Genomic DNA, 25374 nt, shown 5'->3' with positions numbered 1-25374 from the left:
TCTAGGAAGTGAAACAAGGAGAAATTTTTTCTCTGGAGGAGGAAATGAGCCAGCAGTTAATTGGATCACTTTTCAAATTTTCACAGAGAATTCACAGTGTCATGGGGACACAGAGAGGGGCAATTACAATCTCAGACCCTAACCTACTGTTCATGTGAACATAGCCTCAATATGTGCATAGAACAGGGTTTCCCAACCTTGGCAATGTATGGACTTCAACTCTCAAATGCTGGCTGGGGAATTCTAGGAAATTCTGGAAGTCGAAATCCATACATTTTCAAGCTGCTGAGAAACACCATTATAAACAATATGAAACTTCTGAAAAAAACCCTACAGTCTGAAGTAGTCCAATATGCGACCTAGGGCAGAGTTCCCCCAATCTTTCCGGGTTTGTGGACTGGCAGGGGGGAGGTGATGATTCCAAGCGAACGTTGAGCAAGCACTCACATGCAGTTCCATTTGATCATACAAGTGGAGATGCACACGTGCGCTTACCCACTTCCGTGGTCCAATGCTGAACGACTCAAGGACTGGTGGAGGGCCACGGGCCACAGGTTGGGGACCCTGACTTAGGAGGGTGCCTTGGATTCCGAATCCTTGAATAAGAAGATAACTTGCATTTTGTCTTTCTAAAAGTATATTGAAATTATTTCTAAACCCCATCAACTTCACTGGATGACCTTCAACGTCTAATATGCAGAGGGAGGAGGTTTCATCTGTATGCATTTGGCTGTACCAGATACATCTTTTATCGAAAATGTGGGTGCACATCCTCAGACACTTACCATTGTATATGCCAATCCGGCCATCTCCTCCACACAGTTCACTGGACTTGCCAAAGCAGACTTGATCACATTCCACAGCACTCACTTGCTGGCTGTGCCGGATATCCCCTTCATGGCCACAAAAGCAGGCATAACCAGCTTCCACTCCAGCAAACTTTTCCAAAAAGAGAGAGAAAAATAAGAGAAGATGTAAGATGGCACCATCTTTTTAACTGCATGGCTAAAATGGTGAAACATGAAATTTCACAAGGAAACCAGGATAGGACAAGCAGTTGTCTTGAAGGAAATTCAAGACTTCCTATGACATACTCAGACCATGCCTGATTTAATCATGGTTTACTGAATAAGCCAAATTGGTTGGGTTCACTCAACATGCTAGATCGTAAATCATGGTTTACAGACCATAAGGACTGTATTTGCATGATAAACTGTCAAGCCAGTTGTCCATTTTAGGGCCAGAAGAAATGGTTTACTTTCTATGGAGCAATTATGCAGAGTAATACCAGCAGATTTATGTTTCCATAAAATAAAAGGGGTGGAGAATATGGAAGATTATAGGAAAAGAGACAAAATTACCTGTGAGAGCCCCAAATTCTTGCTGAATGAGAAATGAGAAAGCTTAAACAGGTATTTAAAAAATAGACTAATCTTCAAATTCAGTATCTACAGAACAGAAGCATAACCATGAAGGCAGCCGTCTCAACCAAGTGTGACAAATGGATAACAACTGTGCATTTGTTGCGCTAATAAAAACTGATAGCCTGGAACGACAAAACAAATGCTGTTTGATGGCTGAGCTCTGTTTCACAGGGTGCCAAGAATTGGGCTGATGGGATGAAAATAGAGAAGGGGGATAATATGTGTCTACTCTACTCCCATCAGTTGTCTGAGAAGACTAGAAAGACCAATCCAAAAAAGGGAAAAAGTTAGATCAGTGAGGACACATGCCCAGAGCAAGTGAAGAAAATCAGGATTCAGGCCTTCCATGTAAGCTAACTCTGCCTTATCCTGAGGTTCAATCAATCAGAATAGAGCTATAAGGACCTTGGAGGTCTTCTAGTCCTACCTCCTGCTCAAGCAGGAGATCTATACCATCATTTTCAGACAAGTGACTGTCAAGTCTCTTCTTAAAAACCTCCAGTGATGAAGCACCCACAATTTCTGAAGGCAAGTTGTTCCTCTGGTTAATGGTTCTCACTGTTAGGAAGTTTCTCCTTAATTCCAGGTTGCTTCTCTCCTTGATTAGTTTCCATCCATTGCTTCCTGTCCTGACTTCTGGTGCTTTGGAAAATAAGTTGACCCCTTCCTTTTTGTGGCAGTCTCTCTAATACTGTAATCCTGCTATCATGTCCCCCCTAGTCCTTCTCTGGACTAGCCAAATCCAAATCCTGCAACCATTTTTCATGTTTTAGCCTCCAGGCCTTTAATCATCTTAGCTGCTCTTCTTTGCACTTTTTCCTAAAGTCTCAACATCTTTTTTGTAATGTGGTGACCAAAGCTGGATGCAGCATTCCAGGTGTGGCCTTACTAAGGTTTTATAAAGCGGTACTAATACTTCACTTGATTTTGATTCTATGCCTCTGTTTATTCAACCAAGGGTTATACCGTATTGATTTTTTTTGGCTGCTGCCACACACTACTGGGGCATGTTTACATGATCGTCCACTAGGACTCCAAGGTCTCTTTCACAGTTACTGTTTTTGAGCCAGATTTCACCTAATGTGTACTTGTACCTTTGGTTTTTCCTGCCTAAGTGTAAAACCTTGGTTTTCTCCACATCAAATTTCATGTTGTTAGATGGGGCCCATTGTTCAAGTCTGTCAAGATCTTTTTGGATCCTGAACTTGTCTTCTGGGATGTTGGATGTTGGTCATCATTTGATTTGCTTTTCAGATGTTGTACCTTGAATTTCAAATGAAGGGTGGAGAGCTAGTTGCCTGCAAAGTGCTGATGGTGCCGAAATCGGCAAACAAATCAACTGGGAAAGCTTTTTATGGTATGGAGATATGCACTGTTACTCATCAAATCAAGCAGCAGCTGCTCAAGGCCCAGTAGTTAAGATCAGTTCAGAAAAGCTGGCAAATAAACTATCCATATATCAATATTAAATAGATAGCTCTTTATTAAAAACCATGGATCAGCGGCCAGCAGGATCTCTATAGCTGCTTTGATGGATTTGTTGAAATATGAGAGATGAGCCATCTTGGCTACCCATTAATAGAAAAAAAGAATGGTCATACTGTTCTTAATGGGAACTGTAGTTTAATGGGGCGTTAAGAGTACAAATGAAAAAGAGGTTGAAATTACAAATGGAGCTTCTCTATCAGATATTTTTTATTCAGGGAACTAAAGCTTTTTGGTTCCCGGACAGAGAAATCGTCAATCACTTGGACAATCATTTAAATATGAGTGTGCTGCAGTTGACAAAAAAGACAACACAATTCTAGGCTTCATAAACAGAGAGTTAGAAGCAAGATCGTGTGAAGTGTTAATACCACTTTATAATGCCTTGGTAAGGCCACACTTGGATTACTGCATCCAGTTTTGGTTGCCACGATGCAATAAAAATGTGGAGACTCTAGAAAGAGCATAGAGAAGAACAACAAAGATGATTAGGGGACTGGAGGCTAAAACATATAAAGAACAGTTGCTGGAATTGGGTATGTCTTGCTTAATGAAAAGAAGGACAGGTGACATGACAACAGTGTTCCAATATCTCAGGGGTTACCACAAAGATGAGGGAGTCAAGCTATTCTCCAAAGTACTTGAAGGCAAGACAAGAAGCAATGGATAGAAACTAATCAAGGAGAAAAGTAACCTAGAACTAAGGAGAAATTTCCTGACAGTCAGAACAATTAATCACTGGAATGACTTGCCTCCAGAAGTTGTGAATGCTCCAACACTGGAAATTTTTAAGAAGAGATTGGATAACAATTTGTCTGAAATGGTAGACGGAGCAGGGAGTTGGACTAGAAGACCTCCAAGTTCCTTTCCAACTCTATTATTCTTTAGTCACTAAACTCTGTTGTGTTCCAAATTTCTTTATTCATCAATAATTATAAATCAATACATAAATTCATTAGTTCTGTATTGAGAACCTCCTAATAGTCTCCAGTCCCAGACTGGCAAAATTTGTTAGCTATGCCAGAGCACTGCTTTGTATCTCTTTGAACCAGGATCCATCCTTATATAGACCGATGTTAAAGGTCATTAAATTAGCCTTCTCAAGCTTTGCAAACCAAATCAGATGAGGGAAGAAAAATCTAAAAGCATACAGTATTTGAAACAATGTCAGGATTCTATGTTTAAATTAAAAACAAGCCCAGAGCTGTATTTATTCCGCTACATTGTAATAATAAAAAACGGAAGAACTTTCCCTCTCAAACTCTTCTCCAGCCGCGGCAGACGCCATTTTAAAAAAAAACTTTTTTCCTCTTTCTCTTCCTCTATTCTCTTAAGTAATTTTTAAAAGATAAGTAAAATACTTGCGCTTCAGTATTACAGGTCCAGCTCACATTTTCTTTGAGTAATCTGTCAAATTCGCAGGCTTGCTTTTGACGCCTGGCTCTGCATTAGCAGAGGTCTCCCAAAGCCCGGAGCAGCGGCTGGGGATATGGGGCATCTCATCCGCTCCATCCCAAAAGTAAAAGAAAAACTTTTGGGACTCTGCAGAGAGTTCTACCCACCCCTGCCGGCTCTATCTCCGTTTCCTCATGGGATTCTATGTTTAAATTAAAAACAAGCCCAGAGCTGTATCACACAACTCCAGTGTGGCAGATTAGAAAGAATGAAATCCTTCTCACTGGTGCTTTTTTCCTAGGCTGGAGAGTAGAATGTGGGAGCTGAGTGGAATCATTCCCTGACTTTTATTTATTATTTTATATTTATCTATAAGGCCTCTTTTCTCAGCAAATGTCAGCTAGTATGTACTGTTCAAGAACTCAATTCCTGAATTCTTAGTTCAGCCCAGAATTTTTAGTTATCTGGGAATTCTGGGAGATGTAGTTCTAACCCATAGAAAACACCACGTTGGAAGGGCTGTTTGAAGCAATCTCTTCAATGGACTGTGAAGGCCTCCTGAGTTGCACATAAGAAAGAGACTGTTGTACCTTATAGCCTCGCTTGCGGCAGAAACTGAGGCAAACTTGCACTGTGAGCTTGGTGGAGGTGCCACTGCTCCCACTTAGTGTTGGGGGAGTGCCAGAGTCCAGGAAGCAGCCAACATAGCCAGGCACTGAAAGAAACAATGAAGGATGTAGGTAGAAATTTTGAATGTTTATGCAAGAAGGTATCACAACACTACACAGTTTTAGGACTCTACAAGTAGTCTTCATTTACCAACCACAGTTGGGATTTGCAACTCTGTAGTTAAATGCCACAGTCATTAAGCAAAAAAGTCATGTAATTGCGCTAGGCCTATGACACAGGTGTCAAACTCATGACATCACATTGTCATGACATGACATATCATGACTTTCCCCCTCTTCGCTAAACCAGGGGGGATGGACATGGCCAGCACATGACACATCTAGCCCGCAGGCCATGAGTTTGATATCCCTGGCCTATGATGCCACTTCTGCTTCCGTCATTACACAAATTGCCATGATCGTTAAATGAAACATCACATGACTGCGAACTGGGTATTTCACTTTTGGATTCTCCATTAATTTTACTTGTTTGAAGCTGATTGTGAAGCTCATAAATGGCAACCCCTTAACCATGGGACTAGGGGTGAAATGCTACCAGTTCGGACCAGTTTGCCTGAACCAATAGTAAAAAATGCTACTGGTTCACTGAATTGGTAGTAAAAAAATGTAAACAAAAAAGTACTGACGATCAGCTGAGCGACACGTGATGGTCAGAACTCTTTTTTTTTTACTTTTTTAGCATTTTACTACCTATTCGCCCAAACTGGTAGTAAAACAATGCTTTAAAAAGTTTTTTAAAAAGTTCTGATGATTGCACGTCGTTCCGCTGATTGTTGGAACTTTTTTTTTTTTTACTTTTTTAGCATTTCTTTACTACCGATTTGGGCAAATAGGTAGTAAAAATTCTTTTCAAAAATAAGAAAAAAGGCTCCAACAATCACAGCTGTGCCGCGCGATTGTCGGAGCCTTTTTTTTTACTTTTTTAAAGCATTTTTTACTACCTATTCACCCAAACCGGTAGTATAAAAATGCTTTTAAAAGGTAAAAGAAAGGGAAAGAAAGAAATGCATCAGAAACATTCATAAACCGCCTTTGGAAAATAACTTGAAATATGTTCTAGATGGGAAAACAGCAGCATGCCTATTGATCTGAAAGCCGCTTTCTGAAATCCTACTATCACTTACAAGAGAACAATGCCATTATCAAGCGAAACTGGAAAAGTGAGAGACTTGCTCCGATTTCTATCCGTTGCATAACTCTCCCACTGGTCTTTTCCTGCCATTGGTTACAAGCCTGCAACTTCCCCCTTTCTGGTGCAATTGCTTTACTCCTGGTGATTCCCACCCCCCCAAGATTAGAAGGGGGGGGGAAACGGACTGGAAGACACAGTTTCTTCCGATCCAAGATTTACAGAAGAAGCCTGAAAGCCCCAAACTTCTGTTGTTGCTCTTTCTTTGGGAAACACCATAATGAAGCCGCTTCTCAGCATCCTGCAGCTCTGGCCTCGAGGATCTGTTTCGGTGAATGTTACCCTCCATTTAGCCACTTCTGCAGGACTTGATCATCTCCACTTAGCTTTCCTTGTCGAGCAAGAAATTTTCCACAAATGTCCCATTTGCTCCAGTTCTCTTATACGCGCTTCCCAAACTCCCTTCCAGATACGCGGTGGAATCTTTGGGGAAAATCTTTCGAGGCAGAAGAAAACATCTCTTTTGCAACTTGGATTCTTTTTCCAAGGCAGCATTTCTCAACCTTGTCCACTTTTAAGATGTGGGGACCTCAACTCCCAGAATTCCCCAGGGACTGGAGAACTTTAGGAGTTGGAGTCCAAACATCTTAAAGTAACTGAGGTTGAGAAACCAGTATTAAAGGGTCCAAATATGCCTGTAAAGCAGAGGTGAAATCCAGCAGATTCTAAGAACCATCAAATACCACTTGTGACTGGCCCCAGAGTGGGGTGGGAATGGAGATTTTGCAATATCCTTCCCTCAAGAGTGGGGAGGGGATAGAGATTTTGCAGTATCCTTCCCCTGCCACACCCACTAAGCCACGCTCACAAAACCGGTAGTAAAAAAAAAAACAGATTTCACCGCTGCATGGGACGCTGTAGGGCTGTAAATGCAAAGATTGATTGCAAAGCTGTTTCTCTTTTTCAACTGTCATAAATTCAAATAGTCACTAAACAAGGCAGTCAATAAGTGATGACTACCTGTGATACAAACTAACGGCATGATTCACAGCAGTCAGTTGTGGGGAATTCTGGGAGCTGTAATCTTCCCATCTTGAAGTTGCCAAGGTTGAGAAACACAACCATATTGCTTTGAGTGAAAGGCATCAGGCAGCTGTCTTGAAATTGATGCTCTTCAGATACAATAGATTTAATGCCAACTTTTGCCTTATGGTTTCTTTGAAATGTTTTCCCCCTGTATTGTTTGTTTTCCTGTATTTTTTTCAGGATGCTTGAAAATTTCATTCAAATTTCTCTTCTTGATGTATTGAGTTTACAGTACAGTCCTGTTGAAACTGACAAGGGTGTTACAACTGTATTCTGTTTCTTTCACTTCGAAGTTGCCCTGGCTGATCATACTTCAAAATCTGAAAAGGGCCAAAAGGGCCCACCCACCCCCTTTGGAAGACTGCCTTTGATTTTCATCCATACCTCTTGGCTCTCCCATAATAAAGACAAAACCAAAACCACAACACGCCATCTCTGAGAATTTCATTAAAATGTTACAGAGTGGACCAGTGATGCTATTCAGACCGTTCTATCCGGTTCGGGCAAACCGGTAGGGGCGACTGCGGGATGCCCTGCCCACCAGCACTGACATCATGATGTCCCATTTTTCCACATTTTTGAGGCTCTGTGCGTACAGAGAAACCTAATGCATGCACGGAAGATGCACGCACATTTGCAAACCAGTAGGAGTGGACCAAACTTTTTCATCCAACGTTGGCTGATTCCCCCACCTTGATGCAAAGACCAGCACTTACTGTGGCAGGTTGGGATGTCACAGTACTTCCAGTAGATCCCTTCTTCATTTTCTGAGATATAGCACCAGGGCTGTACATCACCATCCGGATTTCGGCAGTAATTGTGACTGCCCAGCCCCCACTCGCCATTGGGATATTTGGCCGTGTTGTAGGCATGTTCTCGTGTCTGGTTCCAGTAGAGACAAGGCTTCCCAGTGGATCCAGGAGCAGTTCTGTTCTGCAGTCCCCGGTAATCAGCTCCATTCACCATAAAGCATTCAGATAATTCTGGGGAATAATTGGAAAGAAAAAAAGATAGTGGGAAACATGTTTACTCCTGCATATTTTATTTTTTAAATGGGTGGTGGTGGTTGTTATCGTGCGTTTACTCCCCATTCACTGAAGAACAAAGTCATACAAAGTAAATATTATTTTGAGACTAATCGTCAACTCTTGAAGCGTGCATGGATGGTCTTCAACTTATCAGGCCCAATTCTTAGCAATGTCAGCCAAGCAATGCCTTATCTTCACACCTAAGCCATATTTGATTGCTGCTTTATGGTGAAATCTAAGTGTTTGGTTGCTTCCAACCCAAGACATATCTCTGATCAACAACACCTCTTTCTCTTCTCTCTCTTTACAGTCACAACAATTCTCTCTGTATCACATGCAACTGATAAACTGGATCGCAATGCACAAAAACTAAAGATATATCAGCCTTTGAAGCGGCATAAGAGTCTGCTTTGATTTTGCTGCAGAAGAGTAACACAGCTATCCCTCGGGAAGCTGTTATACACAAACAAATTTGTCCTCACGACAACCCAGAGAGCTTGGTTAAACTGAGATACAGTAACCAGCTCAAGGTCATCCAAGGAACTTATGGTAGCCTGCCAGGAAAACAATCCACAGTTTCTCATGGATGAAGAACTTGCAGCTCTCCTGGTATTGCTGAAATTCCCAGCCATTGGCCATATCTGCTGGGACTGCTGGGAGTTATAGTTCAGCAACATCTAGAAAGCTATGGGTTCCATAGACACATATATACGCGCACAAATATGTGTACCAGTAGTGGTTTTCACCGGTTCAGAACTGGAAGCGCTTTGCTCACACGCGGCCCTCCTGCGCATGCGCAGAACCTTCTGCGTATGTACAGAGCATCTATGATGACGTCCGGGCAGGTGGGCAGAACCTCCCACCACTACTGATTTGTCCGAACTGGGGCGAACTGATAGAAACCCACCACTGATATGTACGGATACAAATTACATAATCAAGAAAATAAAGGGCTTTCAATTTTAAAAAACCTAAGGCTTAGGGACAAGTGAATTTGTACTTGGTCAGAGATTAGTAGTCTGTTCATACAACAAGCTTCAGTCAGTCAATTAAAAAATAGCAAATTCACGTAAGAGTTACTAACTTTTTCTGGTTTTAATCTCAGTTTTTGTGAGTTGGTATGTTGGGTCAATTAAACTTCTTTGATTAATGCATGATTCAGTGCATTGTGTAAACCAGGAAAATTCATGCAGGTTAAGTTGTGTGAATGCAGCTGATGCTCTCAATTGGGTCAGGTCAACAAGATTCTGTAATTATAATCATGAAATCCCACTGAATGTATTTTCTTTCAGAGAGAGAGCTATGGCATTGATAAGACAGTCACAGTGAGAAACTAGTCCTTGTTCAATCACTGTCTCGTTTAGTGACCATTCACAGTTAACAATGGTGGTGAAAAAGTAACTTAATGACCATTCCTCATATTTAGGTCTGTAAAGCAAAGGGAAGCTCAAGTAAGTCATTTAGTTACTATTAATGACCGAGTTGCCTATCCCAGTTGTGATCATTAAACTAGAACTATCACCTGTACTTGATTCAAAAATTCAATCAGGCACAAATTATGTACGATAGCTGTGACATCCTATATAATCACGACTTGTAGAACTTTATTTCTAGATGAGGAAGAGATCCAAAATTTTCAAACAATCTTAAAGCTAATATTTCAACCGTCCTGATGGCTGGATTCAGCCCTTGATAACTTATTGGTGAAGGAAACTCCCTCTGTTCCTTCACAGAAAGAGCTTCTGTGTTATAATTTTATAATTATATAAACAAGTTATAATTTTGGGGCAGAAAATTTGAAAAGATAGTCCTGATTCTCTTTTACCAGTAATTGGAGAATTCGCTTTGGTCAAAAAGTTGAAGGAAACTACATGTTTGAAGACCTGCAGCTGGAGAAGAGACCTTCTGGGAAATTCACAGGAGACCTCCAGCTGCCCCTTCTTTCCTTCCCCTCCCAATCCTGAAATGTGGAGCTGGAGAAACATCAGAGCAAGCGTGACAAGACAAGCTTGGAAGAAGAGGGACTCCTCTCAAGACTGCCTCCAGGGTGGGGGCCAAAACGAGATTAGAGATGCTAAATGTGTAATCAGTTAAAGCATGCAAGGGCTTTGAAGATTCAAAGGGAAATGGTGGAGGGTGTCCTGTGAGATTTGGCTGGAGGCAAGAGAAACACAGGAGACCCTTTTAGATCTCACATTTGGGAAGAGGAGGGATTGGAGGAGGATCAAAGAGTTCAAAGACATTTAATCGCCCATGCCAAGACAGTCAAGTGCGGGCAGAACACAAAGAAAGAATACAGGGGGACAGTGAGATGGGCAGAGCCTTTGCTAAATCTCTGACCTCCACCAAGGTCAAAAATGAGTCTTTGTAAACCAAGGATGAACAATATTTGGGGAGGGGGTGGTGAGTCACATTTGGTCTTTGAGTAGAGTTACAGGTGGAGATAGATTCTCCAAAGTTGGTAGAGACAACATAATGAACTGAGCAAAGCCAAGACAGAATTAAATTCAATTGGATTAAAATGGAATTGATTTATTTACATGCAGATGATAGAATTATTCCTATTTATTTAATTTTCCTGTTTAGGCTTATCATTTATCTTTATTTATTGATTGGTGTCATCTCCATTCTTGCCTTCCTACAGAGTTTTAGCATTGTTTACCTCAAAATCTAATTAATTTTATTAAAGCAAATATACATGCAACCAAGGACTCATATTCAAATATTTCACACTACAGGTGGTCCTTGACTTACGACCACCATAAAAACCAGAAAATTTGTTAAACAGTGCAGTCATTAAGTGAGACATCACTTGCCCACACCTGATTTATTTATTTATTTTTGCTATGGTCACTAAGCCAGACAATCACTTGTCTGCAACTTGTGACTTTTGCTGAGGACTTTTCCATTGAGTTTGCTTGTCCAAAGACAGCTGAGAAGGTTAGAAATTGTGATTACATGAATGCAGGATACTACATCCACCATAAATTTGCAAGTTGACAAGTATCCAAATCCACTGGTATATCAGGGGTCTCCAACCTTGACAACTTTATGACTTGTGGAATTCAACTCCCACCTCAGCGCTGGCTGAGGAATTCTGGGAGTTGAAGTCCATAAGTCATAAAGTTGTCAAGGTTGGAGACCCCTGACCTATATAATTTATTAAGAATTAGAAATTCTAGAAGGGCTCCAAGTATTTCAACCAAACTTTTAGGGTTGATGCGTGATCATAGGATCCCTTACTAAGCATCTTGCCCCACTGTAGAGCCATCCGGTTGCATCTGCGATATCAAGATTTAATTCTCCCAGGAATCCCATTTTTACAGTGTTTCTCTCCTCACATCAGAAGCACTAATCCCAGGGGAAAGTCTTGTCTCTCTAGGCCAGTGGTTCTCAACCCTGGCCCTTTTAAGATGTGTGGACTTCATCTCCCAGAATGCTGGCTGGAGAATTGAAGTCCACATATCTTAAAAGGACTAAGGTTGAGAATTACTAAACTAGGCAGCTGATTGAAGTGGTAGAAATGTGAAAATGAAGGAAGGAATGCACCACATCAGGCTACAAGTTAGTATGTCATTTCTGAATGTTCCTGCATATAAACAAAACACACAAAACACTACACTCACTTTCACCCAAGTAAAAACTGACATGACAAGGAAAAACATTCTAGCCCAACCCAGCCCTGGGTTTGCTTGTATTCTCTTTCAAAGTCATACAAGCATGTTCCTCACTGCATTCATATGCGTCTACATACCAAGGACCTTCACAAGTTAGTTCTGTCATCCAGAGTCTGAAGTATATGCTTTGTATAAATATTGGAACCCTGCCACTTATTTCCATTACAGCTTAAGGCAAAGAAAATAGCGTTCTGGATCAGAAGAGACGTCTGAGGCAGAAGACCAAGCCCAGTGGCCCCTGACATTTTGAAGATTGCCCTGGCATCAAACTGCCCCGCAAGGGGTGCAAAGGCAGAATGCTGGCATAAAATAACACTTCAAGGAAGCAAAAGGATCGTAGGCAGCCATTTACACAACCACGTACATCTGCTGAAAAAGTAGGAGCAAAAACATACATCTGTGCTACTTGGCTAGGTTGCAGAAGTGGCAGAAGGCCATTTTCCTTGCAGAATCCAATCTGTAGTTTCCCTCCCCCCCCTTCTTTTTTTTTTTATTCTGGAAAAATGGCACAGATTCAGCAAGTGATCCTTCAGTCTAAATAATGCCGAATGCCGGGTGGTAGAACTCACAAGGGTGAACAAAGGGGGAAGGGAAGCTGCATTCTGGGCTGGCAAGGAGATCAGACATCCAGCGGCTGCCCCTCACCCCCGCCAAGAAATTGAGAGCGTTGGCCCCCAGCCTGCCTTGTTTTATCCCAGACATAGTAACGTTCTTCCACAGCTGGGAATAACCCATGACTTGTGTTTCTCTTCACTTGCCTCCTGCCATCAATCCATCCAACCACCCACCTTCCAAGCCCAAACTCTCCTGGTGTAACCAGATGCCTTTCCAACCAGCAGACATAAGCCCCAGGGGGACGGGACCCACCTGTTGTTGGAGATGGAAATAGCTGAGAACATAATAAACAGGTGGTCGATATGAAGCAAGAGGACTAGACTAGACTAGGAAGGGGAGGGTAGCAAAGTGAGCTCTTCATAGGAGGATGTGGAAGCCCACAGAGGCCGGAGACTGGATGTCTAGCAGGTGGTGGGTGTTGGCAGCTGGTCCTTTAGAAGATGCTTAGGACCAGTGGAGTGCTATCTGGGGGGCACGAATGTGAGATGGCCCTGGGGAGGTGAGGGAGGGGGAGTAAAAATCAGGGGTGAGGCATTAGACAAATGGTACAGGAGGTCTTGGTGTTACCGCACTGTTGAATTGCTGAAGAAATGTGACATGAATGTAATGGAACGCATATAGGCAGGCTGGGAGGCTCATAGCTCTGTTTCAACAAACGTGGGATTAGCTATTTTGGTACCATTGTGGAAAGCTTCCTCCTGCTGGGGTTGCAGCTGTCGAAAGACCAACAGGCTGTGGAGAAAGGACGACGAATAGGACAGGCAAGAATGTCAAAAATCTCTGTAATGCCTTTCTTTAAAAAGAAATCAAGGGTATATTCACACCTTTATTCTGTATCTCTGGGACTTGCATCTGTGTTCCGGATACTCTGGAGATGCTTGGATACTTACCAGAACCCTTTAGTGAGAATAGCAGTCATATTAGATCAGCTGCTTTGGGTGTTGTCCCCAAATTCGGGTCTTAGCCTGGCGCCGAAGCCAATGAAGAAAACCAGACATGAGGTGCAGGGTTGATTTCCTTTTATTGAAGTGCTTCAGCAAAAGGGTCCCTGTCATCAAAATGCCAGGACCCAAAAAAAGGATTCAACAAGCTTTTATACAGTTTTTCAAGGTGGGATAAAGAAACATTGTCTAATAGATTTTTGAAAATTATCTAAAAGGTCATATATTGGTTCCACGCCATCTCTATTTCTAAGTCTTAACTAATAAACATTTCAAAAGTTATCTAACAAGTATTCTATTGGTTCTACTTCAACCCTATTCCTAAAAATTAATAAATAGGCATTCTAGAAGATTTTTAGCAGCCTTCTGTTGCAGAGTTCCCCAAGGTTGGCAGCCCGGAGCCTAGGGGGAGGGAGGAAAGACGGGATGGTTTTGTGACAGAGGCAGAGCCGTGCATAAATGCGCACGAGTACACATTGCTTGTTATGAGTGGGGCTGAGAGTGCCCACGACTCTCACATGAGTGGGGCCACAAGCACATGTCACCCTCACGCAAGTGGGGCCATGAGTGCCCACAATGCTAGCGCAAGTGGAACCACAAGCACCCATGACGCTAGCATGAGTGGCACCACGAGTGCTCGTGATGCTTACGCGAGTGGCACCCTGAGCACCTGAGATGCTCGTGTGAGTGGGGCTGTGAGCACTCACGCACCAGCTGGCCACTCATGTGGCCCGGTTGTGAATAGGCCATGGCCCAGTAGTGGGCAGCGGTCCACAGATTGTGGACCCCTGTTCTATTGGCTGTCTTAGCCCTATTCCTTATCTTAGCAATATATCTTGTATGATATGTCTGACAATCAGCTCTTGTTCTCTACACTGAAAGGGGCCCCACCTGTCCACACTCCCTCTTCCATTATTTTTGCTATGCAGGCTTTGCAAATACACATCTCCTCCCTTCCTTCTGAGTTCATGCCATAACCTTGCATTTTTACAGCAAATGGCTCCACGGCAAATGGCCCATCATTTGGGACAGCTGCTCCACCCCCATAGATCTTCTCCTTCCCCATCAAGCAGGCCGAGGGAGGACCTGAGGTGTTTTCAGGCCATCATTCACATGTTCACACAGTTCACATAGAAGTGGCCAAGCGTAGAGGGAGCACATTAGAGAAGCACCATTGCTTTGGATTTCAGCCTATCTCTCCGTTTTTCTAGCTGCATCGTTCTCTTTTCAGTTTAAACATAGCCAAGATGAGATGGAAAAGGAATGGAAAAACACTGTAGCGAGGTAGCGAGGCCCAGAAATCCTGAAGGGCTTGGTGTTCCCCTTCTTCAGTACCATTTATATAGTTAAGTAAAGCTATCTACATTCTCTGCTCCTCATATTATATGTCAGTGGACAAAATTTTGAAGGGATCTGGGTTTATTGCTACTGCCACATCCAGTTTGGCCTTCACGGCCCAGAGGTCAACAATGGTGCTTTCAAACAAATCCTTAGGCAGCCTCCATGATTCACTCAAAGGATCTATGGCAAGCAGCCTGTGGGAGATTTGGAAACAATTTGAACCCTGAGAGAATAAAAAAATGAAATAGAAACTAAAGTGATGCACTTCTTGATGCTTCATGTACAAATGTGAAAAGTAAAAAGCTGAAATGAGAGGTAAGTAAGGAAAGAATAAGGATATGGGGAGAAAGAAGGAACAGCTTGCTAGCTAGTCATTTATAACTCTTCCAGAATATCCCATCCCGTTCCTCTTTACACCTAATTTTCCACCTCCCAAAATATCAGTATAAATCAGACTCATTGGAGAGAGGAGCTCCCCTCTTGGTCTTTGTTCCTTTAATCATATTGTGTAATAAGTGTTAAGAAAACTCTGCATATATTTAAGTATGCATATATAAATACTGTACATACAAGAACTGATGGCAGGTGGACCAAGGCAGTTATAGAATGATTGATAAAAAGTGTCCGTGAAAAAGACTTAAAACAAAATGGATCGATGATAACAGCAAGTATTGTGGGCCCAATTGGCAAAAGAAAGGACCGTATTGATTGGAAAGAGGCCTTCATCCTTCAGTTGGATAGACAATGGCTAAAATGATGGTGATGATGATGACGACAACAACAGTGATGATATAAGTACTTCACACAAGTATCATCTGTCAGAGTAAGCTGCAGTTCAACATTTACCATAATGTCATTACTGATAAATCGGTGCTGCTACGTCTCTGTTTCAATAACGTTAAATGGTATTTTTCTAAACATTTTAGGACAATAATTCCTGTTGCATAGCTTTGAAACCATTACCAAGGGATCCATAAAAGCATAGAAGAGATAAAAAGTGGGATGATTTTTGGATTTCTAGCACATGCCATTTACATGCATGTTATTGGCAACATATCATATCTGGGCTGCTATACCTCAGGCAGCCATAAAATGAAGATAACTTTTTAAAAATTGCCTTTTCCTTCTATTTTTTTCACTAACCAGATGCCCTCTTTGCTTGCAGCCAGCACAATGCAGCATGAATACAAAATCATTTATTCCTGCAAATTAAATAAATATACCATGCAGCAGTGTTCCTTAATCTAATGCTCTCCAGCAGTGTTAAAAATCTAATATCCCATCATTCTATCTGATTTTTGGGGGTGGGGGAGAGATTAACCAATTAAAGTGAAAAGCTGAAGAAAAGCATGACCTGTTTAAACAGGGAATCTACAAACTCCATAAAAATTCAGTTAAAATATTCAACACTTTAAAAAGAGAGTCAAGAAGAGAATTGAGAAACAGAGGAGAATCTGGAAATTAAGTACTTTGAAGGAGGAAAGAAAGAGCTCAGCATATTTAACTCTAAGAAGAGAAGATCAAGCAAAAGCATGACAATGGTCTTAAATTCCTGAAGGATTGTCACATATAAAGTGGAGCTAAGTTCCCAGTTGTAGTTTGGAGACCTGGACTGGAAGCCCTGGGTAGGAAAAGAAAAATGCAAGGAAATGTCTGCTTCTGGCTAACTTCTTAGAAGTCATTTCCTAATGATTGTCAGCTATTCACAATGGCCTTGGCGGTTTCTTCTGCTGTAGGGCACGGAGCAGCTATTGTCTGGGGCTGATGTCATACTGTAGTACATCACATCTGCACCAGGTTCAGAAGCTGATGTCCCTTCTAGTTTTATAATCCTTTTCTTTCACCCTCTTCAACATTTTGTAAATGGACCCCAGAAATCTGCCAGCATGATGCACTGATCAGAGGAGATCCAGGCATATTTTCATGCTCAGCTATATTGCACACCAAATAACCTTGTGCTAATTACTGTCTCTCTGACTGACTTGCCTGCCAGAGGAATGGCGGGGAGGAAGGGGGAGGCGGCAGGAAGGAGAATCCTATTTGCTGCCTTGAGCTTCTCTGAGAAAAGGTGGGATAGAAACAGAACTCAAGTTTTCCTAGCAGGAACCGATGCTCAAACACATCTGTTACACATTGCTGAATTTTCTATTCTGCCTGGTCTTCATTTAGCTTGCAGTACTGTAGTCTGTCCGCCCCTGATTTAAACAGAGTGCACATTTTTTTTTTCAGTTGAAGAGTTCCTTGAAAAACCTAATTCAGAGTAAGCCTTCCCAGCAACCGTATTTTCAGGGCAGGGGCTACCCGTTCCCTCGTGTTTGTGCATTTGTATGTGGAAACAAAGACATACAACCCCTTGCTGAGACCTAATTTGTAGCTGACTGGAAGAGGAAACTGAACTTGGAAAGACTGACAGCTCCAGCCTATTGCATACATCAGAAGGAAGGGTAGACTGCAGCTCTGGCGTCAGAATAATGGGTTTTACAAGTATAGGAACGCCTCTAGTTTACTTGTGAGAAACTGAAAGGTGTGCGCTTTTGATACAAGCCCTTTGGCTTAAGCCTTTTGGCAGGAGTTCTTGCTCATAAATTAATAAATCCTGGCTTAGCCAAAATCCACACACCAGCATAATGAAATGACTGGGTATTCCTATGGCAAGATGTGACAATGCCGCTAATTCAGATAACTCTTTAATTTTGGAGCATGGATTATGTATTAAGGTCACGCCTCTGCGTTCTGCACTCTTAACTACTCCGCATTCCACAAAACTGGAAAATTGCCTTATAGTTTTCTTTTGTGTCTCTCTTCCTGAGTCTCATCTTTAAACAGGTTTCTAAAATGAAATTCAGCAGGTAATTAAGGCAACTATATTTTCAGGGGCAGTGAGAATTGCAGAGGCATTATTAAAGATCGTACTCAGGAGATTAAAAAAAAAAATCAAAATAGCGTAGGGACATTCTGAAAATTGTCTGGAACAAAAGGAAGCAAACGGGTCTAACTGCCTCTGTGACCACAGTGCCCCCTTATGGAGCCCGAAGCTTTAAAACTGGCTTTTTCTGCTCTTGTTGTTCAGAACGTAGAAAAACAGAAAGAAGTTACTTTGACTAACTGGCATTTCCTGTTACAAAAGAAATAGAAAGAAATTATAATTGATTCAAGCAAAACAACAAAGAGAAAATGGAGTATTTCATGATCTGCAACCATCAGAGTTGTCAACACTAATAACTCCACCTTTGCTAACTGCACCAAAGGGCAAAGGTTCAACAGGTGAATCTTACATGATCCACCACAGCTTCAGTGCAGGTATTCAGATTTCATCTGCTGAATTGCTGTTTTACCCTGAACATGTCAACGTAAAAGAGCATAAACAGCAGAGGAGGTTTCAGGAAGAGTTGGATCACATGATAGGTAAAACCTTCTTTCTCCCACAGATGAATTCTGGGTAAATTAAATGTGGCCCCCTCCAAAAAAAAAAAAAAAGAAGCCCCAACAAGATGAATGTCTTTACTCCCCATCATTTTCTTTTAAAAACAGATTAAGAGAAGCTCAAAAAGAATGAATGGATATTCCCAAGCCATTTAGTGGATATGCTCCAGATTTAATCAAGTCAACAAAAAAGCTGTGGTAGCTGCATTCACATGACATGCTAAACTGAACTAATGGGTGAAGAAATATTGATGGTGATGTGAGGGGAGGGCAAAATAAAAGTGGGTTTGTGGCGAGGGCCCAAAGAAGAGTGGGTGGAGCCCAAAACAAACAGTGGGTGGAGCCAGTGAGTAGGGTTTGTAAAACTGGAAGACTGAATCTCACTTCTCTTCTTTGTGTCACCCCACCATTCTTTCCACTGCTGTTCTGATTTTGGCATCTCTCTTTGGCTGTTTTTGTGCTTCTCAAGACACATGTTTCCCTATCCAAGTGATATCTAACCACTCTGAAGGAGGCCCAAAATGGGAAGAAGAAAAACGGAAGAGTTGTTCATTTTCTTGGATGAGTCTTCCATTCCTCAACCATCTTAGAAGCCCTATTCTGAATCTCTCCGAATAATGGCACCTACCAAGCACACCCACGCATGGATCAACCATACCACCCAAGAGTTTCCACACCACTTGTCCATGAAAGAGAAAGAGAACAAAGAGTCCCCAAACAGAAGAATAAATAGAGATGTAGGATGACTTCAGGAAAGTATTACATTAAAGGCACTGAAGGACAGCCAAGGTATGTTTGGGGAGGGAGGGGAAAGGGGGAGAATATTGGCAGCCCTAGTAACTGTCAGATCTCAAGGATTAATATCCAGCTCCATGATATAAGTCCTTGCCTGGCTGGGAAAGTAGCCAGACATCTTTCCCTCTCCCTGGGAGATACAATGAAAGGAGGTGTGGAATAGAAACGTCTTCTTCCTGCATACCTGGACAGCATTTGTTATTTGGTCTTCAGCCCAGAACGTATCTATATTGGCTGGGTTGTGAATATATGAAGCCGTCTCATGTGGAGATGAACTGGTCCTCTGAGGCTGGGGTAGCCTGCTCTGCCAGAAGGCCATCTCTGGAGGATAAAATAGAGATGCTTTCCTTCACCTGCTATAATTGGATTTTTCCAATGGAATCTAGCCTCTAGCATGCCAAGCAGGTACTTTAGCATGCTGCCACAATCCCTTCCCAAAGAGAAGTTCACTCTGGAATGTGTGCAAGAACACCGCTGAATATGTACAGGGGGGGGGGAATCACAATCCTGGTTAGGTCCTTTCAACATCAAGGTCAGATTTCCCACTTAAATGGCACAGTGGTAGTTATTTTGTTTTATTTATTTACATCCTGCCTGTATAATTTTTGTAAATAACTCAAGATGGGGAACATACCAAATACTCCTTCCTTCTCCTATTTTCTCCAAAACAACTACAACAACAGCAACCTGAAGTGGGCTGGGCTGAGAGAGAGTGGCAGAAGGCACCCAGTTCAATCTCCTGGTTTCTAGCCTGGAGCCTTAACCACTACACCAAACTGACTCTAGTGATGATGGATACAAACACACCTTTCACTAGGCTCTTCCTCCCATTTAATTACTTTAATTAATCCACTATACCACTGGAACTCTCTACAGTTCCTTGCATCCAATTCCAGCTTTCCCCAATCTGGAGTTTTTCCTGAGGGTTTAAAACTACAACTCCCATCATCCCAAGCCGGTATGTCAATTGCTTGAGACTAATGGGAGCTGTAATACAACATATCCCAAAAGGCACCAGCCTGTGTAAAGCAGTCCGGACTAAAGCTAATAACATGGAGCTGTTTTCCCAGCCCTGTTCTTTGGCTCTTCTCCGTCTCTCTCCAGTTTTCCTTTCTTACAGCCCCTTTGGGGCAGCCTCCTGTCCCTTCATTCTTCATCCAGTGCTGTGAGTGCTGGAAACAAAAGCCTGACGTCTCATCAAGATCACAAACTCCCCAATTTCTCCTTGCTGAAGAAACCTTAGTAACACCCAGTTCAATCGACAGCAAACAATTCCCATTGCTACTCTTACAGCCAGCCCCCCCCAAGCTTTGCCGTATCTCAAATAACCATCTTTGCAAATAACTGAAAGAGGGGTCAGCTTGTTTGGAGAGGAGAAAAAGGAAGAACTGGGAAAACCGTCGCTGAAGCTGCTATCATTATAGTGGCATAGGAATGTTTTGGGGCTGTAGGTGAGGCTCATCCCCTCCTGCCATCACAGTCTTTTCTCAATAATAGTCTAGCCCAACCTTCTCCAGGCACTTGGGATTCCCATTTCAACAGGTATCTTGGACTCCAGTCAAGCACATCTGGAGGGGTAGAGGATGCTTCAGTTCAGAAGGGCTTCGGGGGCGGGGGAGAGGGCAGGATCTCTGCCAGGGTATTCTCCTCCCATCCCACCACCTTCCGAGCTGCCGTTTGTGGTCCAGCAGCTGTCTGGTCTGCCAGGGTGAGGGAGAAATTGGCGAGGCTCATCTGTCTGCAGTCGGGCAGGACAGGTGGTCTAGCCAGGTGCTTCTGAGGCCGAGGGCTCCTCGGGCCAAGCAGAGTCACCAAGTGAAAGAGGCAGGAGGGTCCTCCCAGGCCAAAGACAGAGGAAAAGTCTACCAAGTGGCTCTCCTTCTTCTCTTCCCAATCTCTGCCGTGTCCATGCTGAGGGCTATGGCTGTGTTTCCAGCTGCCACTTTCTGCATCTCAACAATCTTGTGTGGCTAACACTCTCACAACAACCTCCACAGGCACACGTGGAATAAATAGATGCATGCTCACACAATAACTTGGTTCTGGAATGATCCCATTTTGGGGGTTTGTACCAATGGTGGAATTCAGCCAGTTCGCACCACTTCGGGAGAACAGGTTGTTAACTTTCTGAGCAGTTTGGTGAACTGGTTGTTAGAAGAAATCATTAGGGCAGAGAACCGGTTGTTAAATTATTTGAATCCCACCACTGGCTTGTACCGTATTAGCACAGCAACGTTCCCACAACCCATGAACAGACAAACCAAGCTCAAAACTAAACCAGCTAAGCATTTTGCAAATGCTGCTGGTAGATCTTTAATTGATATGATGATGTGTGAATACTGCCTGCATGTGAGATGGAGGGTGTGTTTGCTCAGCTCTCCATCAAACTTAGTACTCAATTGTGTGATCTAGAACTCTTATGATGCTGCTAGGAGTGCATAGAAAGGGTCCAAATAGGTGATGGCCACTGCGATTGGGGATGATGGGCATTGTAGTCTGAATTGCCTGGGTAACACTGGTTCAGGAAAGCAGAAATGGCCAAGTTAGGATGTGTGCTCCTCATCACTGGCCAATACAGACTCTTTGTCCCACCTCCCAGGTTTTAAGTCCTGGGTCTTATAGACCCCATTCCCAGCCTTGTTCTCCCAGTTTACTTACCTGCTTTCTGCAGAGTCCAGGACCGTTGAAAGAGCACCAGGAGGAAACCAACGACTTCCCAGGGCATCTCTGGACTGTGTCACCCCTGCTTTGGGCATCAAGGCTGCCCCACAGCTGGAGGGTGTGGGAACTGCCAGGGTCCCAACTGACAGCTAGAGCTGGCAATTGGAGCTGCAAACCCTCTCTGAAATGTCACGGTGCCGGCCAAGAGAGGAGGGATCAAGCTGGATCAATGGGCAAGGTCTCCGTTTGCCATGGTCCCGGGGACCTGGTTTCGCTGTCCAGGGTGGTTTTGTCGTTGGAACTATGCTCCTCCTCTGGGTTTCTAGAGCGTCGGAGGCTGCCTTCTCCCGATTTGTAGGAGCGGCAGTCGACGCACCTGGAGTCTTTACTCGGGAGTCAGGAGCCTATAAGGCGCCCTCCCAACGCAGCCACAGATTAGGCTTGTCTTCCCGGAGACATTTGGGATTTCTCCGGGTCGGAGATCATCCTGGCGGCGGGATTGAAGACGCGCCTCGGAGACGGGATTGCGCCTCGCCCTTCTCGGCTTCGCTCCCAAACTTCAGATCTCGAATCGGCTGGGTCTCCTGCCAGAAGCGGGATGCTTAGGGATCGTTCCCGGTCTCTGTCTCTCCGCCTCCTTTCCCCGCCTCTCTTGGCTTCCGACCAATCCCTTCTGCTCCCCTCTCGCTGCTGGAATAAATCCGGATATCTCCGGATCCTTCCGTCTTCAGATCGGTCAAGCCCAGTTCCCGCCAGGTGTCATCCTCAGGTGTATTTCTTCTATCCCTCGAGGAATCTCGCTCGGCGTCTACTGGACGGTGGCGTCCAGAGCAATCCTGCCAGCCCCAGCCGCCTGCGGAGCCGGCCGATCCCCGAAGGACCAAAAGCGAGGAGAGAGGAACCGTGGCGCTTGTTTACATCGGTCGGGTGATGCAGCTCAGGCAGCCCGAGTTGTAGACCTCTTGGCTGGATGACGGAGAAGTCGGGTCCTTTAGTAGCCGTCCTAAAGCAAGACGACCACCTGTCGCAGCCGCGCGCCCCGGCTCGACGACGCTTGGCCAGACGGCTCTGTTCTCTGGTGCTGCAGCTGCCGCTATCGCTGCCGCCGCGCTCCGTTCCCCCAGCCCGCTCCCCTGGCAGCCGGAGGCAGAAGGGAAGGCGGCTCCACCGCCATCCCCACCCCACTCCCTGCAGATCTCCCCGCCCTGGCCGGCGGCCGCCCCTGGGACGTCCCATCCCGGAGAGGGTGGGCCTAGGGAGGGGTGGAAGAAGCGGCTCTTCGGCGGCTTTGCAAGCGAGTCGCTGCCTTTTCTCAGCGTTGCGCGCAGCCTTGAAATCCGAGACGGGGCGGAGCCAAGGAAGGAGGAGGCGGTTTGTAACGAGAAAACGGGAGTTTTGGGGACGCGGGCGTGGGGCGATGGAAGTTGCTGGATAGCCAGGACGGGAGCTGTGGATTGCACCCCGCCCGGCAGCTTTTGTTCAACGCCCGCCCTGCGTCAGCAAGAGAAAGCTGTCCAGATGAAGATCACAGATGAGATACTGAGCGATCACATAGTAAAAACAAAAACAACACCACGAATACTACAGAATAGTTCATTAGACAACAGAATCAATGAATCAGCCCTTTTAACAAACACAGACCCGCATTAAAAAAAAAAACGTAATTTAAAAAAAAGCTCTGGCAATCCTCCCAGAAGCAAAGCGGGTGGATGGATATGCATTCATCTGCCAGAATGCCATTTCTCATAAGCTGGGTCAGTGGGCAACTAGAAAACAAAATTGTCTACTGGAGTGAATAACAGATAAGGTCATAGAATATGGGCAATCAGTCAGATAGCCAGGATCAACCATAGAAGCTTTTACAGGTTAATAAATTAAACTGGAAAAGCATTGGAAAAGCAATGGTGCCTAGCAGAGATATTTCAGTGACAAGAATATAATTGAGGTACCCTGCCCAAATCAATACTCCTAACTGCAACTTTTCACACCAATAGAACCTTCTGGAAACTCTTCAAGGTAGCCCTACGTATAACTCACTGCAGTAGTCCAGTCATGGTGGCTAAAGTATGGAGAAATGTTGAAAGAAAGCTGATGAACTTAATTGTGGAACATTCCCTTTTGCTGCCACTCAAAGTCTGGAAGTCAAGTGGAGCAAACAAGCATTTCCAAGAAACCTGTAACACTTCTAGAACAATTTGAAATCTAAACCTGGGCCAAGCTATCTCTTCATCAATAGCAGCTCCAAATTGGCTCTGCTTGTTCGCACTCGTTCAGCCCAAAATTAAGCCAGCCCAAGTGACAGTCCAAGGTATCAACTATTTCCTCAGCGTGATCGATATGTTGACGACACTCCAAATTTTACCTAGTGGTTTCAAATCAATGTCACAAAAAAATAGAGAAACTGTTTCTCTGATTTTACATGGCCTAAAGGTTGTTTTGGACCCTACTTTGAAAGGCAGAAAGAGCTAAGTTTAGGGCAGTGGTGAAATCCAAATTTTCTTACTATCGGTTCTGTGGGCGTGGCTTGGTGGGCATGGTGTGGCTTGGTGGGCGTACCATGGGAAGGATACTGCAAAATCTCCATTCCACCCCACTCCAGGGAAACAATACTGCAAAATTTCCATTCCCACCCCACTCCAGCGAAACAATACTGCAAAATCTCCATTCCCACCCCACTCCAGGGAAGGATACTACAAAATCTCCATTCCCACCCCACTCCAGGGAAATGATACTGCAAAATCTCCATTCCCACCTCACTCTGGGGCCAGCCAGAGGTGGTATTTGCTGGTTCTCCAAACTGCTGAAAATTTCCGCTATCGGTTCTCCAGAACCTACCTGCTGGATTTCACCCCGGCTTAGGGGCTATCTAAGAGGATTTTCTACACAGTGTTTCCATGGTTCAGTACTTGCTAGAAATTCACAGTAAAAGCCTGATCTCACTGGTTATTAATTCAAGTAGAAATGCTGTCTGTTCATATTCAAATGCTTTTCTTTTTTATTATAGTGATGTATATGTCATCTAATTCACTAGGCTGATGCATACTATTAAATGAAATATTTTGACTATAAAAAGAGATTCCAGGTATGAACCTAGGATGAATTTGTACAGTACCCAGCTTCATCTCCTTGCAATAATCTTGAAAAAAAAAAAATTAAGACACTCAAGGTGGAAGAGATGAGTCTGTGCTTGGTTAATGGTTAGAGCAGTCCTCCCCAAAATGGCCTCTCCCTCCAGGTGCAACAGATTTGTCTCCTTTCATCTCCACCTAAATCATTCTCTAATTAATTCTCAGTTGATCAAAATGCATTTCTGACTCCCAGTTATTTAACAAAATCAACAAGATCAAATTCTCTTCCCCCTCAGAACAATGTTGCTGAGATGTAAGAAAATGAAACAAAAAAAAATCAGAATTAGGGTTTCATGCGAAAGGACTGTCATTTGAACACTAAAAATTACATTCAGAGATACTTCTGCTTCTTAATTCCCCCACCCCGATTCCGATTCATCTCCTGAGCCACTGTTTATCACCTACCCTCCTGGTAGATAGTTTTGGAGGTTCTAGCAAAGACAGTCAACCCAGAAAACCTAAGTCCGACCATCCCTGGGTTGAAGAAAGTTGACACTGCAATATTCAATTGCTTTAAGAAACTAGTTTAGCTACTGTGGATTTCCTTCAAAGATTCT

At 43.6% G+C, this 25374-nt stretch overlaps 1 protein-coding gene across 3 annotated transcripts in view; it reads right to left on the bottom strand.

The window, feature by feature from the left end:
• Positions 1-23044, bottom strand: part of KREMEN2 (kringle containing transmembrane protein 2) — a 50199-nt gene extending 27155 nt beyond the window's left edge. For all 3 annotated transcript variants that reach the window (XR_015733706.1, XR_015733707.1, XM_034423416.3), the window contains exons 1-4: positions 21687-23044; positions 7925-8191; positions 4895-5019; positions 786-939 (exon numbers count right to left, since the gene is read on the bottom strand). Coding sequence is in view for 1 of the 3 variants with exons in the window: in XM_034423416.3 (XP_034279307.1) it covers positions 786-939; positions 4895-5019; positions 7925-8191; positions 21687-21753 (613 nt within the window). In the remaining 2 variants the exon portion in view is untranslated. The remainder of the gene's footprint in view (positions 1-785; positions 940-4894; positions 5020-7924; positions 8192-21686) is intronic.
• Positions 23045-25374: the final 2330 nt, after the last annotated feature.

The sequence above is a fragment of the Pantherophis guttatus genome, chromosome 4, assembly GCF_059756535.1.
Source record: "Pantherophis guttatus breed Tessera chromosome 4, ASM5975653v1, whole genome shotgun sequence".
NCBI lineage: Eukaryota > Metazoa > Chordata > Lepidosauria > Squamata > Colubridae > Pantherophis > Pantherophis guttatus.
The sequence above is the reverse complement of the archived record's forward strand: the minus strand, read 5'-3'. Positions and strand labels throughout refer to the sequence as shown.